The sequence below is a fragment of the Cucurbita pepo genome, unplaced genomic scaffold, assembly GCF_002806865.2.
Source record: "Cucurbita pepo subsp. pepo cultivar mu-cu-16 unplaced genomic scaffold, ASM280686v2 Cp4.1_scaffold000705, whole genome shotgun sequence".
NCBI lineage: Eukaryota > Viridiplantae > Streptophyta > Magnoliopsida > Cucurbitales > Cucurbitaceae > Cucurbita > Cucurbita pepo.
This window is the reverse complement of record NW_019646922.1, coordinates 1-16,072: the sequence shown is the minus strand read 5'-3', so window position 1 is coordinate 16,072 and position 16,072 is coordinate 1. Positions and strand designations below refer to the sequence as shown.

General features: G+C 38.6%; 3 protein-coding genes across 3 annotated transcripts; 1 reads left to right on the top strand and 2 right to left on the bottom strand.

Moving 5' to 3' along the window:
• Positions 1-5: 5 nt before the first annotated feature.
• LOC111785744 (phospholipase D delta-like) lies at positions 6-5,192 on the bottom strand (the record flags this gene model as incomplete). The annotated part of the gene is made up of 8 exons (XM_023666138.1): positions 3,878-5,192; positions 2,483-2,599; positions 1,913-2,407; positions 1,764-1,832; positions 1,536-1,683; positions 1,302-1,450; positions 150-302; positions 6-71 (listed from the first exon to the last, which is right to left on the bottom strand). Coding segments are annotated over exons 1-8 (2,139 nt in total), but the record flags the coding sequence as incomplete, so codon positions are not given.
• Positions 5,193-7,615: 2,423 nt separating this feature from the next.
• Positions 7,616-10,467, top strand: LOC111785743 (probable prolyl 4-hydroxylase 10). Its single transcript, XM_023666136.1, has 8 exons — positions 7,616-7,951; positions 8,043-8,121; positions 8,455-8,552; positions 8,638-8,735; positions 9,263-9,392; positions 9,492-9,679; positions 9,800-9,888; positions 10,116-10,467. Exons 1-7 carry the CDS (start codon positions 7,755-7,757, stop codon positions 9,871-9,873), a joined length of 864 nt encoding a protein of 287 aa, XP_023521904.1. The 5' UTR covers positions 7,616-7,754; the 3' UTR covers positions 9,874-9,888; positions 10,116-10,467.
• Positions 10,468-11,060: 593 nt separating this feature from the next.
• On the bottom strand, positions 11,061-16,065 carry LOC111785745 (aconitate hydratase). Its single transcript, XM_023666139.1, has 18 exons — positions 15,970-16,065; positions 15,803-15,895; positions 15,500-15,685; positions 15,224-15,385; positions 14,988-15,132; positions 14,764-14,906; positions 14,621-14,677; positions 14,458-14,537; positions 14,296-14,371; positions 13,915-14,100; positions 13,729-13,796; positions 13,528-13,646; positions 13,321-13,442; positions 12,540-12,638; positions 11,978-12,457; positions 11,763-11,861; positions 11,427-11,669; positions 11,061-11,312 (listed from the first exon to the last, which is right to left on the bottom strand). Exons 2-18 carry the CDS (start codon positions 15,854-15,856, stop codon positions 11,238-11,240), a joined length of 2,394 nt encoding a protein of 797 aa, XP_023521907.1. The 5' UTR covers positions 15,857-15,895; positions 15,970-16,065; the 3' UTR covers positions 11,061-11,237.
• Between the last annotated feature and the right edge of the window lie 7 nt (positions 16,066-16,072).

Below are 16,072 nucleotides of genomic sequence, written 5' to 3'. Positions count from 1 at the left end.
TCATCATCTACTATCATCCCCTTGGCATGCACGTAAATCATGAACCGTTGATGTTTTATTGAATTAGATACCTAAAACATGAATACACACATGTTTCAACGACAAAGAGTATCAAGGTTATGACCAACATTGGCTTGCTGAATAGTTACCGTTGCATCATCAGTGGTTAGCCCATTCTCTGGAACTTTTTCCCGTTTGCCAAGGCAGTAGAAGTTTAGATAGTCCTGAGGGTGCAAATATGGTTGCTCTGATGATTTCAGCTCACTTGCAACAATGTCATACATCATTTGCATGGTTTGTCCCTGCAATAATCAACTACAATATTCAAGATTACGCTAATTAGTTAGGTTCATGTTTGTAACCGCTCAAGCCCATCACTAGCAGATATTGTCCACTTTGGCTCGTTACGTATCGCCGTCAGTTTCATGGTTTTAAAACGCGTCTACTAGGAGAGGTTTTCACACCCTTATAAGGAATGCTTCGTTCCCCTCTCCAACCGATGTGGGATCTCACAATCCACCCTCCTTGGAGGCCCAGCGTCCTCGCTGGCACACTACCCGATGTCCGACTCTGATACCATTTGTAACAGCCCAAATCGATCACTAATAGATATTGTCCACTTTGACTCGTTACATATCACTGTCAGCCTCACGGTTTTAAAACGCGTCTATTAGGGAGAGGTTTCCACACCCTTATAAGGAATCCTTTGTTCCCCCTCTCCAACCAACGTGGGATCTCACAATCCACTCTCCTTGGGAGCCCAACGTCCTCACTGACATATCACCTGGTGTCTAGCTTTAGTACCATTTGTAACAGCCCAAGTCAACCGCTAGTAGATATTGTCCGCTTCGACTTGTTACGTATTACCGTCAGCCTCATGGTTTTAAAACGCATCTACTAGGGAGAGATTTTCATACCCTTATAAGGAATGTTTCGTTCCCCTCTCCAACCGACATGGGATCTCACAATCCACCTCCCTTGGGGGCCCAGCGTCCTCACTGGCACATCGCTCGGTGTCTAGCTTTGATACCATTCATAACAACCTAAGTCCACCGTTAGCAGATATTATCCGATTTGGCTCGTTATGTATCACCATCATCCTCACGATTTTAAAATGCGTCTACTAGATAGAGGCTTCCACACCCTTATAAGGAATGTTTCGTTCTTCTCTCTTACCGACATGGGATCTCACAGTACCAATCCATCACATTCAGTAATAGATACAAAAGAAACTCGAGCTAGTATCAACGTTTCAAAATACTTCTCAATCTATCTAAATTCTTTTTCATATAGCCATTTACCTGCCAATAAAGAATCTCTTGCATGGGAGCGCTATTGGGATCTCCCTCAGGCCACATTGGTATGACAATATACACAACAAATCTTTCATTGGCTCTTATTTTGCTTGCAATCTTAAGGGCCAACTCCATGGGAATGAGATTATCAGCCCCTGCTCATGCCATCAACCCACAAGTATGTAATGTAGAAGCAACAAAGTAAACTACTTCAAAGAACAAAACTCGAACGAAACTCACCGGCATTTTTATATCCCGGCCATCCATACGATGATCCTATAAAATACTGGTTTTCGATGTAAATGAAACGTTGCGCCGATCGGATAGCCTGGATATATGCCATTTCAATGCTTTTCTCTATAGCCAAGTTTTTGGCACATACAAGGTTCTGCAGCCACAAACAGACCACAAATGAACTTCATGTCTACCATCCAAAATGGGGAGAAAAAACAGCAGTAGAGTACGAACCTGCGACTCGGCGACATGGACATCTCTTGGGAATCCTTTAACCGATCCCGAGTCGATGGATCGAAAAATCTACAGAACGAAAGAAAGAGAAGGATTTAATAACGAAACGAAACCGAAAAAACAAGCCCATAAGTTGTATAAGTTTCAACCTGAACATGCCAGTTTTCAGGATCTTTTTCGTTTGAAACATATACTTTGGGGTCATCCTCTGGAACTTTTATTGAACCATCAGCTAAGATGGTTATTTCAGGGCTTAGTATCCATGATATGCGCTCTATCTTGATTAAAGCATCGCGCCAGTGAGTAATGTTCCTGCAGCGTAGACCAAACTCAGTCCATCTTGTGGCTCGGCTCCAACGTTGCTCGAAGTTTATAAGCACGTCATATGCAGCTGGCCCATCGATCCGACAGTGCAAGTCATGCCATGGTTGCCTTGGAGCTTTGGCTCCAGGGAATGTAGGATTATGAAAATCATCCTTAAATACCGTGTCGAGGCCATGGAATAGTCGATGCTCGGGTGTATCGTAACGACCGTCACAGAGATCAAGACCTCCAAGAAAAGCTGTGATCTTCCTATTATTACCATATCCTTGAGTATCAACAAGGACACATTTCTGATGATGCGTGAAGACAGTGCCTACAACCTGGACAAACACACTATATGAGCTCAAGGGGTATCTAACTACGTGATAAACATAGACCATGCTTGACACCAATACCTTTTGTTTCACATAGCTTAGCTTGCTGCTTGGATAGCGAGGTGAGAGCACACAGATCACTGAAGAATGCTTGAAAAATTTCTTGGTTTCCTCGTCGTGTGTCTGCATCAATCCCCCCTGCAACCGGCGACGACACAATCGATTCTTTAACGTAGTCTTTATATCATTATAGAAACTAGCTTGAACTAAAATGTAACAGCTTAAGCTCACTGCTAACAGATATTGTCTACTTTTGTCCCATCAGCCTCACGGTTTTAAAACGCGTTTGCTATAGAGAGGTTTCCACATCCTTATAAGAAATGTTTCGTTCTCCTCTCCAATTGATGTGGGATCTCACAATTCACCCCCTTTGGGAGCGAGCGTCCTTGCTAGCACACCGCCCAGTGTCTAGCTCTAATACCATTTGTAACAACTCAAGTCCACCGCTAGTAAATATTGTCCGTTTTAGCTTGTTACGTATTGCCGTCAGTCTCACAGTTTTAAAACGCGTCTACTATGGAGAATGTCTAACATCTACTATGGAGAATGTCTAACTCTACTCCGACCACTGCCTTACACCGTCCAGTGACGACTCTGATACCATTTGTAACAACTCAAGCCCACCGCTAACAGATCTTATCCGCTTTGACCCGTTACGTATCACCGTAGCCTCACAATTTTAAAACGTGTTTGCTTGGGAGAGGTTTTCACACCCTTATAAAGAATGCTTTCTTCCCCTCTTCAACTGATGTGAGATCTCACAATCCACCCTCCTTGGGGGCCAACGTCCTCGCTGGCACACCACCTACTGTCTAGCTCTAATACCATTGCCAAAGTCTCACTAGTAGAATCTTGTCCACTTTAGCCCATTACATATCGCCATCAGCCTCACGGTTTTAAAACAGGTCAACTATGTAGAATGTCTAGTCATACTCCGACTAGTGCCTCGCACTGTCCGGTGACTGGCTCTGATACCATTTATAACAGCCCAAGCCCACTGCTAATAGATACTGTCCACTTTGGCCCGTTACATATTACCATCAGCCTCATGATTTTAAAACGCATTTGGTAGGGAGAGGTTTCCACACCCTTATAAGGAATGCATTGTTCTCCTCTCCAACTAATATGGGATTTCACAATCCACCTCCTTGGTGGCCAGCGTCCTTGCTAGCACACTACACGGCCCAGTGTCTAACTTTGATATCATTTGTAACAGCCAAAGTCCACAGCTAACAAATATCCGCTTTGGCCCGTATCGCCGTCAGTCTCACGATTTTAAAACATGTCTACTAGGGAGAGGTTTACACACTCTCATAAAAAATGCTTCGTTCCCCTCTCCAACTAACGATCTAAAATGTTCCAAAATCACTTCATTAACTCTAGCCTAAAATCACAAGCATTTGTTCAAAATCTCACCGTATTGATTAAGAACTTATCATGAGAAGTCTTATCATCCCAAATCATCATCAAAACTCGAACACCCTCCTCTGATTTGTATTTGAGGAGATCACCAAGAATACGTTCCCCACCTCGTGGCAACGGCCTGGTTGTCTCTCTAACCAGCTTGATCTTATGAAACACTGACCAACCAACGATATAAATCATATGATGAGCCTCTGATATAGCATGGCAGATATCCTCCCAACAATTCTCTTGTTTATAAACATTCTTTCCATCCAATTCAATCACCGGCAGCATCCCATCAGGCACATGAGCATCTTGGTACAATCTCATGGAGCTGCCTCTCCTCACCGGAAAATATGTGTGCCGCACACCCTTATGCTCCGGATCTCCAGCAATGCCGTGGCGGTACACCGGATTCTTCTCAACAGGGGTGAACTTCATTTCAATTCGTAGTGAAGTGCCGGGCTTCGGTGGCTTCCCATTTGAGCCAAGCACCGTAAACCACCCACTAATTGTCTGACCAGAGGCAATTTGCTGAGCCGGGATTTTGACTGTCCCCATAACTTCAGCGCCAAAGACATCATCGTCCTTCACCTGAAATTCCAACTCAGCCATTTTCTGTGCAAGAGGGATAACGAAATGCTCGTTCCAATTGGGGTTTTGGGTATTCTTAATAACGCGAGTTCGCGCGACGGTGGCTTGAGGAACCCGGACGGTAACATATGGGTCACTGGTGATGATTTTTCCATGGCTGCGGTGGACTTTCCCTTCACCGGCGGCGGAACGTGAGTTGGTAGCGACGGATTTAATAGCGGAGTAGTTGAGAGTACCACAAGCGGTGAAGCAACGACGTAGACGCTCGGATACTATGTCCATGTTAGGCAACTGGGTGGCCTCGAAGATTTTAAGGTCGAGATCGCCATGGAGATAGACCTCTTCTGAACTTTCCGCCATGAAAATTGAAGCGAATTGAAATGGGTTTTGACTACATATAAATATCTTACCAAAAACAGAGTGAGCACCCAATTGAGCCCACGCGGGTATTGAAATTTCTCAATCGAAACCACCGTGGTTGATACCCATCGCCATCTCTGCTACTCCTTTCACCGCTCACTGTAAACACAGAAGCGAGAGGATAAGATGGAATCGATTGCTGCTTTGCTGATTGATTGCTTTTCAAGGCAGCTCAGCGTGGGGCACAGACATTAGTGGATCTTCATATCAAGAAATGGCCATTTTCAGTAGCTACTATACTGTGTTGTGTTTACAGCTCGAACATTCCCGCCCAGGATTAATTGCGTCGATCTACGGCCAATGGTGTATCGCTGTTGTTGTTGATTATCCGTAACCTTCACTCAATTTGGGTTTTGATTATTCAGTTTAATAATTTATTTAAGGACAGAAACTTCTAATTATTTACTTAATCTAAGTGGACGTGTTAGCCCGTCATCTTTGAAAAAAAAAACATTTTTTAAATTGGTGACTAGGATTTTTATAATAAAATAAGTTGATTTTGTGTCTAATAATAATAATTTTACTAAAATTTAAAATTTTAAGATTTTAAAATATTTAAATAAATAAATTACTAATTGGAATAACTTTTGAGTTTCAAACGGTGAACACAGATCTACTAATTGGAATAAGCAGTAATTTTTAATTTTTTAATATTTTTTAGTCATATTATTCTCACAAACACTCTCATTCTAATATGATCTTAGTTGTTTCATGTACTCTCAAAATTAATTTAAATTAAAATTTTTAATTAATTTATATTATTTTATAATGATTTTTTTAGAATAAACTCTAAATAATCTAAATAAAATTATCACGAGGATTTTTTTTTTTTTTTAATCAATATCAATCTTTCCGAACCACTTATTTTTGGAGTGTTTTTTAGAATCACTTAATTTTTTAAAGTACTCATAAAAAAAATCAATTTTATTTTTAAAATTTATTTTTTCTAAAATTATTCTCGATGTAGGTTGAAAATATGATTGTGACGTTTGAACTAGAATAAAATGTGAATATTGTCTGATTAATTTAATATTAATAAACAATTATTCATACTTTATAATGATTAAAAAAAATTGTTTAAGAATATTCTAATGATGTTATCCATTATTATCAGAATCAAATCTGTTAGCATCTTAGCATCATTGATAATATAACTATATAAACTATTATATAATATGATTCGGAGTTAGCTTAAATCCAACCAAAGACACGTAACTTTGGTTAAATTCTATTTTTCTTATTTATATTTAACAATAATTTCAATAACTTCGGGAGGCTAATGAACTATACTTAAAAAAATGATCATTTTTTTTAATTTGATCGGATGAAAATTAGAATTGATATCTAATTTATGACCACATAAATATTTTAGAATTAAAATTTTATAATATATATAGTATAGACATATATAGTTTAAAATGATAAATAAATAGTAAAAATTTATGAGATTAAAATATTATATTTTTATTCATGTAGCTTTTAAGTTTTGTCTAATTTTAATTAAACATTGTAATTTTAAGTTTTTATCCTAGTTAAATAATGCAAGAAAAAACCTCATATAAATGTTTTGTCTAATGTTGTTGTCAAAATTTTGTAGATCTATTATCAACCCAAATAGAGTTCACAATTCAACTGTAATGTCCGGTTGGGAGGAGAACAAATCACCCTTTATAAAAGGGTGTGAAAACCTTCCCCTAGTAGACGCGTTTTAAAGCCTTGAGGGAAAGCCCGAAAGGAAAAGTTCAAAGAGGACAATATTGAAACTGTGTTAGGACGGTGGATAAAACCATCCATGTTAGTTTTTATTTATTAGTAACGTGGTCATTAATCTTTTAAAATCTTAACATTCTAGATAGTTATTTTAGTTGATAACATTTTTTTTTTTTTTTAATATTACTTGTGTATTTATTTACTTTAGAAAAAATCTAAATTGAATTTTTAAAAAAAAACACAATATCTTTTTTAAAACTTGTTATCATCGATTGTTTCTAATATATTTAGACATAGTGAGTATGAATAGATCAATTGATCTCAATTTTGAATTCGAACTAGTGTCGATACCAAGATGAATATTATGATACGAGTAAAAAGACACTTTATAAGTAAATATCTTGAAAAAATAAAAAATAATATCATAATATTTTTTTCGCAATATAATAATTTACAATTTACTAATTCAACATTTATTTATTTTTTTAAATATTTTTCATATACGAGTAATTATGGAAATATTTAAAATCTTTATCTAATAATTTTTCAGAATTTAGTTACTTAATTTATTTTCTTCTTTAAATAATGACACATCAGATTTTAAAATGAAAGCATATTTAAAATAAACTTATTTTTAGATTTTCCAAGTATCATAAATTTTTTAATCAGAGTTATTTTTTCAACTAATAAATGGTTTTTAATATATACAATTAAAGTAATAAATGGAGAGATTATAAGTCAACCATATTTTTAGACCAGGCTTATATTATAATTATGAAATATTCCCATTTAATTTTAATGATTAAATTCAATTTCTTTTTATTTGTATCCTGATTTTTATATTTTCTAAACGTGTATTAAAACACTAAATTAAAATAATTAATATTAATTTCGCTTAAAAAATTAAAAAATTAAATAAAAATAGACTCGATAAAAATTAAATAATAATAATAATAAAACAATAAATAAAGGAAAGCCGCCGGAGACGGAAGGGGATAAATTAAATAAATAATTAAGAAATAAAAGTTGATAAGCAGAGCCAAAATCAATCTTTAATTACGGTGTCAAGATTCACAGTTTGTCTGTACAGAGAGGTCTTTGGACTTTGGAGACGAAGACCAAAAGCTTGGAATTCCAGATCTTGCTTCCTAAGGGTTTTGTTTCCATGGCGAAGCACAGGCAATCTCGTTTACCTACTCGGAAGTCGTCTTCTTCATCTACTCTCATTTTTACCCTGCTCATTATGTTCACCTTCGTCATTCTCATTCTTCTTGCTCTTGGAATCCTTTCGATCCCTGGAAATTCCGGCGGTTCGCCCAAGGTTCATGATCTGAGCTCGATTGTGCGGAAAACCTCTGAGGAGTATGTTATCTTGTGGATTTTCTTTCGATTTTTTGTTCTGTATGAGGATGGATTTTGATTGATTCTGTGGTTTTGTTTGATTTTGTTTCAGTGTTGACGAGGAGAAAGGGGAACGGTGGGCTGAAGTGATCTCATGGGAACCTAGAGCGTTTGTTTATCATAACTTTCTGGTATTTCTGTTTTCCCGATCTTGATTGAGAGATTTGTGATTTATGTTCATTCATTTCTCTCCTAATGCAATTTGTGTATGGAATTCTTTAATAAACTTGGTTGGTGCATGCTTATACACGTTGAATGCGTCTTTGGGGCTGCACCTTCTTTAAGCTTGTTATGTTTATGTTCCTCTAAGAAATCATTCTTCGTTCTTATTATGATGAGTCAAGGATAATTCCCATTGTGTTTGTCTTTAGATGGTATTGGAGTATGAGTTGACTGAGGCTGAGACCCATCGATTAATCCCGGAGTAGGGAAATACTGAATTGGTTTACTTTTGAATTGCTCAGACAAAGGAGGAGTGTGAGTACCTAATTAGCCATGCCAAGCCTCATATGCAAAAGTCTACCGTTGTTGACAGTGAAACTGGAAAGAGCAAAGATAGCAGGTGTGCTCTTCCTTTCCTCAGAATTCTTTACTGTTAGTAATGCTGGGTCTCTTTTGTGGAAACCTCCCTGACCTCTCTTTCACAGAGTTCGCACTAGCTCCGGAACATTCTTGCCGAGAGGAGGCGATAAGATTATCAGCACTATAGAGAAAAGGATTGCTGATTTCACCTTCATACCCGTAGGTACGATTTTTGAGTCCATTTCCTCCTGGTTTCTTCCAACTACATCGAGCATTATTTTCTATTATGCAAGGTTAAAATAATCTTTGTAATCTTTAATTTATTTTCAAGTGCACCTATCGTTTTGGTATAATTTTCCCCCTGTAGTCTAGCTTTCCCAACCATAACTTTTCTTTTGTTAGAAAAGATTTTTATCATGCCCGAAACTATTTGAATAGATACAATTATCGTGCTAAGTTTCAATGGATGAGGAAGATTTTTAATCATGGCTGAAAAATTTGAATAACGAATATCGACTCAGACGTAGGAATACCAATACATTCCAGATATTTGTTTGTCCTATGAGCTTACCTGCCCATTGTCCCTCGTTAGAATGAATGAGAATCGGGTTCACCTGATAAACTGTTGCAATTTTTGTTTATTATATGTAGATACTGTCTTCTTATCTTTTAAAATTTTCATAAGGTTAATGAATGTTAGACACTAAGTTTTCGTACTTTGTTACTTAAGTGCACACATAATATATGCAGAGCATGGAGAAGGACTTCAGGTTCTTCATTACGAAGTGGGACAGAAATATGAACCTCATTTTGATTACTTCCTTGACGACTACAATACAAAGAATGGAGGTCAACGTATAGCAACAGTGCTTATGTACCTGTAAGTAGTAATCCATATTTTCCATGCTTTGGACTCTAAACAAGTGCTTCATCTTGCATGGCTTGCCCATTATTTTATATGAATTCTATCGTAATTCAGCTCAGACGTCGAAGAAGGAGGCGAGACAGTGTTCCCTGCTGCCAAAGGAAACTTTAGTTCTGTACCTTGGTGGAATGAGCTTTCTGATTGTGGGAAGAAAGGACTTTCCGTTAAACCGAAGAGGGGCGATGCATTGCTTTTCTGGAGCATGAAGCCCGATGCCTCTCTAGATCCTTCAAGTTTGCATGGTTAGATTAGATACTCTCAAACTTATAAACCCACCATTCCATTTTTCTGAGCATGTTAGATTTCAGCCATGTATGTTTCGTTCGTACAATGACGATGTTTCTCCTGCTGTTCATATATAGGTGGCTGTCCTGTTATCAAGGGGAATAAATGGTCTGCTACTAAATGGATGCGAGTAGATGAATACAAAGCTTGAGTTGATGTGACCAAGGTAATCTCCATTCTCTAAACAATGAACTAACAAATGAACACCTCAAACACTAAATCATTTTGCCAGTTCAAATTTCTTTTGGCTTCTCAACATTTGGACAGTCTTTCTTCAATCTTTCCTAGATCATTCTATTTGGAAATAACTTCAATTCGCCCTCTGTGATGACTTTTCTTGGTACTGCTGAAAGAATTCTTCCTAAAGGTTTGGTGTGCTTCATTGTTTGGCAGGTTGGTTGACATTTCTTGTTACTGCTCAAAGTCACAGGTGCATTTTCTGTAGGGAATCTCATCATTTCTATAATTTAACCTTACTACTCGATCCCTGAATCTATGAATTTTGATGTGCTTATCACAAGTTTACATTGTCATCGATTTCTTGTTTTTATGGCCACGAGAGAATAAGAGTTCATATTTTTGCCAGAAATGCCACCTCCAAACCTCACTTACAGATTCATGTACAACTACTCCCTTACTAGAACATTGCTATATTTTTCTATTTGATACAACCTTTTAATGCCTTCATTCTTCGAATTAGCTACCCATTTGCAATGAAAAGTGGGATGAGGGTGATCTCTTTCTAGATTGGTTTTTGTGTTCATTTCTATTTTTAATACTTATTTTTATCGCAATTTTATTTAATTTATCGAATCCCTTTTGGTTGAAGAGATACGACTTCATGTTATAAAGGAAGTGAATTGATTCTATGATTCTACGATTCTAATTACCCATTTGTTTCGAATTCGAGTTTCTTATGGGATAGACTTCTAGATCACTACTCAAAATATTGGTTTCATGACCTATTTGTTCCGAATCCGAGATTCTTTTCGGATAGACTTTTAGATCACTCAAAATATGACGATATCTTTTATATTCTTGTCCTTCATTTTTCTTGTATAAATTATAGTAAAATTAATATAAATTGAATTCATAATAATAAAATGTTAAATTATTAAAGATACTAAAATGTCATAGAAGTTTAATAGTATTAGATTAGTATATAGATTATTTAAAATTCGAAGGATGTTAGAATAATTCATCGTTTCACTTCTAGATTGAATCAACATTTGAATGGTCAATTAAAAATTTAAAAGTCTAAACAGTTTTTAAAATAATTATATATTTTTTAAGCTGACCTTAGATTAGAGCATCTGAAAAATTCAAACAATAAATTTCTCTGAAAAATTAGCATTTCCCCTTAACAAAATTAATAAAAATATGTCATACAGATATGTATATATATATATATATATATATGGGAAATCCTTGAAACGAAGAACTTGATAGTCCCAAACGAAGAACTTGAAACCATTTTATTAAGAAATTCAGAGCTCCAACCTGATCCCACTTCCTTTAGTGCTTTGCGTGGATCAAATTCCTCATCACATACTGCAGAATTCCACCATGATCGAAGTATGCCAGTTCCACCTGCACATTAAAACCAGCAAACTTTCAGATTAAGAAAGTACCAATGGCGACCTGGGTTTTCGGAGTTATCCGATGTTCGGATTCGAGACGTGTAGACTACGGTTCGGAAAGTACCTCGGTGTCGAATCTTAGAATGCAACTGAACGACTTTCCAGCGTCTGTCACCACACCCACCTCCTGACCAGGTCTGATTTCTCCCACATTGCTTGGAAGATCGATGGTGTAACGCTCATGCCCAGTCAACCCGAGGGACTCGGCATCCTCTCCATCCTTGAAACATAGAGGAATAATACCCATACCGACCAAGTTGCTGCGGTGTATACGTTCAAAGCTCTTTGCTATAACTGCTTTGACACCCTGGGAGACGTTTCGAAGAGCATTAAGTAATATGACCAGGAGACTCCAAGTCCATAAGAATTGAGCTCTATCAATACAAATCAGAAAAAGTACCAGAAGCATTGGCCCCTTGGCAGCCCAATCACGCGAACTTCCGCTTCCATACTCGGCACCGGCCAGAATGATCGTATCAAGCCCCTCGTTCTTGTACCTCTGTTAACAGATACATAATCTAAGGACGAGAACCGAGAATCGAGAATCTTGAAAGGAAAAGTTATTCAGATCGAAGACATTCGATATGGTAAAAAGAAAAAAGATCAAGAAATTACCATTGCAGCATCAAATACAGAGAGTTTCTCCCCGCTGGGGATGTGAATTGTCTTCGGCCCAACTTCCCCCTTCAATAGTTTATTGACTATACGAATGTTGGCGAACGTGCCACGTGCCATAATCTCGTCATTCCCACGGCGACTACCGTACGAGTTAAAATCTCTTCTGTCAACCCCACGTTCGAGAAGGTATTTAGCAGCAGGACTGTCTTTATGGATGCTACCAGCAGGTGAGATATGATCAGTTGTAATACTATCACCAAAATTGAGCAGGCAGTACGCGTTTTTGACCCCGTGAGCCCCGGGAGGAGACATGGTCATATCTTTAAAATAAGGAGGCTCGTGAATGTACGTTGACTTTGGGTCCCAGGAGTAGAGTGTTCCTTCGGGAACGGATAACTGATTCCAAGTTGCATTTCCTTCGGTGATTGCTTGGTATGTGGCCCGAAACATGTCAGGCAACACATTCGATTGTACGACCTGTTCGAGCAATGAATAAGATCCAAATACAACAATCAAAGAGCTCAGCATCTAAAAAGCACTTCAAAGTATAGCAGCTTACTTCGGCAACTTCTTCGCTAGTCGGCCAAATGTCCCTAAAAAACACTTCCTTTCCATCCTTTCCCCGCCCAATAGGCTCAGTTTCAAAATCGATGTCGACCTGCAAAATAGCCTGAAGTTATGCTTTGGACGAGTTATCTTTTACGATATCAAAAGAAATTTGATGTGGTGGGTATATTTATTGTAACGACCCAAGCACACCGCTAGCAGATATTGTCCTCTTTGGGCTTTCCCTTTCGGGCTTCCCCTCAAGGTTTTTAAAATGTGTTTGTTAGGGAGACGTTTCCACACCCTTATAAAGAATGCTCTGTTCTACCCCCCAACCGATGTGGGATCTCATAATCCACCCCCTTCGAGGCCCAGCGTTCTCACTGACACTCGTTCCCTTCCCCAATTGATGTGGGACCCCCCAATCCATGCCCTCAAGGCTCAGCATCCTTGCTGGCACACCGCTTTGTGTCCACCCCCTTCGGAGCTCAGCTCGGTGTCTGGCTCTGATACCATTTGTAACAGCCCAAGCCCACCGCTAGCAAATATGTCCTCCTTGGGCTTTCCCTTTCGGGCTTCCCCTCAAGGTTTTTAAAACGCGTCTTAGAGGTTTCCACACCCTTATAAAGAATGCTTCGTTCTCCTCCCCAACCGATGTGGGATCTCACATTTATTTTTATGCTATAGAACCGACTTTCGAGGAGAAGCGAGTTGCTTGAGGGCTTGCGGAATCTGGCATCCACAAGCACTCACCTTTCCAATTCAAGAGAGATAGAGAACAAGAAGGTACTTACAGTTCCAGCAAGTGCGTAGGCTACCACAAGAGGAGGAGAAGCGAGGTAGTTGGCCCTTGTCAAAGGGTGTACACGACCCTCAAAATTTCTATTTCCAGACAGCACGGCGGCAGCAACCATGTCTGAACGTTCAAATATCATTAGCAACACAGTTTTTAGAATACCAAAGAACAGTATCAAACATCCCACTCGAACACAAATAGTTACCATTTTCGGTTATCGCTGAAGCAACAGATTCATCAATATCTCCTGAATTTCCAATGCATGTAGTACATCCATACCCAACTATATGGAACCCTAGCTGATTAAGATACTTCTGCAAGCCACTGCAGATGTAAACACACGTACCGTAGATGAGTATTCTCTCGTATAAAAAAAGGTTCATCTATTGCGCTGTCGGAAAATTACCTCTTCGCCAAATACTTGGTCACCACCCCAGAGCCGGGAGCAAGACTCGTCTTAATCCAGGGCTTAACCTGATTCACAAAGTTGCAACAAAATCAAAACCGATAGAGCTCACTGGAATCGATTACTACGAGTCAAACACATTGATAGAGAGGTCCTATTAATGGTGGGTGAAGACAGACATCTAACCTCTAGCCCAAGATCACAAGCTTTCTTAGCCACCAAAGCAGCTCCAAGCATAACGCTTGGGTTCGAGGTATTTGTGCAGCTAGTGATAGCCGCAATTACGACATCCCCATGCCTAAGCTGAGCTGGGGATCCATGAAAACTGAACTCTGCAACCTTTGTTTGAGCTTCCTTTGGTATGGCAAACCCCTATAACATCATTATATAAGAATATAGGGTCGGTGAAAATAGCGGCAATGGACTTAGAAACGTGCTAAAAAATATCTTGATGACAACTTTTGAAACTCTAATTTTTGGCCATGCTAAATCCCGTTCGCTTAAATTAACATCAATGGTATTTGTAATTCAATTCAAAATCAATCTGCTCGGGTAAATGTTCTTCACCTTGAATCCGACTTTACTGTCGAGGCATGTGTGCCAATCAGCTTTCATTTCTTTTAAGGGAACTCGATCGTGCGGTCTGCAAAACCAAGAGGAAGAACGTAAGGTTAAACAAGGCTAGGTTATTATTCAATTTTACACAAGTTCTATTATAATTTAAACTACCTTTTTGGACCTGATATGCACGGTTCGACATCCGAAAGATTCAGTTCTATATGAGAGGAATACACTCGTTCAACTTGAGGCTGCATTCAGTAAAATCTAACTCAGACACGGAAGGTTCTAAATATCGACAATAAAATAAGGAAAGATAATATTTTATATTTACCTCACTGTAGTCTACGAACATCTTGTTCGCTCGCAAATAGGATTCTATCATAGAAATCTGAATTGTAATTCTCAAGTTAGCACTTGAACAAAAGCATACATGAACTACTAACTAGCTGAACGTCATTATGAGTGATAACTAACTGTTTCATCTTTTCTTCCGGTCAGTTTCAGATACTGCAGGGTGACGTGATCGACAGGAAAGAAGCCCATTGTTGCACCATACTCGGGGGACATGTTGGCAATTGTGGCACGGTCGGCCAAAGATAGTTCACTCATACCTTCCCCTGCATAGAAGTAAAATGACATTATAAGAAAAAGGGTGGCGTAAATTTTAAAACGACGTTCAGAAGTTCGGCTCTGCTTACCATAAAACTCCACAAACTTGCCAACAACACCGTGCTTCCTGAGCATTTGAGTCACAGTCAAAACCAAGTCTGTAGCTGTTACACCATTTCTCAGCTTTCCAATTAATTTAAACCCGACGACGCCAGGCAAGACCATGCTCATGGGCTAAAATTGACGAGAGAAAGAAAGAACAAAGTCAATCATTTTTCCGCAAGATAACAAAAATACGATACCAAAAAATATGATTATTTCATACCTGTCCAAGCATTGCAGCTTCTGCTTCTATCCCACCAACGCCCCAACCAGCAACGCCCAATCCATCAATCATCGTTGTGTGTGAATCGGTTCCCACAACACTATCAGGGTAAAGCAAGCCATTTGTGTTGAAAACCACTCGGCCAAGGTATTCCAGATTAACCTGAAAAATGATGCAATACTATAAGATAAAAGGCAAAAAAGTACATTCATATCGAGACAACAGGATGATCGAGGTGGACTATCCTGCAAGCTCGAGTGTTGTATAGAAGTATACCTGGTGAACTATACCAGATCCGGGAGGTACGACAAGCATGTTATGGAAAGCACTAGATCCCCATTTCAGAAAACCAAACCTTTCTCTGTTTCGTTGAAATTCCAGTTCCATATTCGCCTGTACTGCATTTTCGGTCTTTGCCACATCGACCTGAACTGAATGGTCAATGACGAGATCTACAGGAACCTGTATTGATTGCATTCATAAGCCATCACTATGTGTTCAACTGTTCATGTATTAGATAGATCGAACGATCGACAAATATAAAGAACGAACGAAGAATTTATATAGTTCACTACTCACCAATGGATTAATCTTGTTGGAATCACCACCAAGCCTGTTCATAGCGTCTCGCATACAAGCAAGATCAACAACAGCAGGCACACCAGTAAAATCCTAAATCGACGCACATTTCACATATCAAACGACAACACAAATCCATATCCAACTTTCAGAAACAAAATGCTGACCTGAAGCAACACTCTAGCAGGTTTAAAAGGAATTTCAACCAGTTTGGGAGAGGTGTTCTCCCAATCAAGAATCTTCTCGACATCCTTAGCCTTAACCGCGAAC

Bases quoted from the DNA above. Each gene is read 5' to 3' on its own strand.
- LOC111785743 (XM_023666136.1), top strand. From the start codon at position 7,755: ATGGCGAAGCACAGGCAATCTCGTTTACCTACTCGGAAGTCGTCTTCT. The intron at 8,122-8,454 runs GTATTTCTGTTT...TGAATTGCTCAG, and splicing joins TTGTTTATCATAACTTTCTG to ACAAAGGAGGAGTGTGAGTA. The intron at 9,680-9,799 runs GTTAGATTAGAT...GTTCATATATAG, and splicing joins AGATCCTTCAAGTTTGCATG to GTGGCTGTCCTGTTATCAAG.
- LOC111785745 (XM_023666139.1), bottom strand. From the start codon at position 15,856: ATGCGAGACGCTATGAACAGGCTTGGTGGTGATTCCAACAAGATTAAT. The intron at 14,101-14,295 runs GTGAAGAACATT...ATGATGTTATAG, and splicing joins ACAGTAAAGTCGGATTCAAG to GGGTTTGCCATACCAAAGGA. The intron at 11,670-11,762 runs GTACTTTTTCTG...AACGTCTCCCAG, and splicing joins CCAAGGGGCCAATGCTTCTG to GGTGTCAAAGCAGTTATAGC.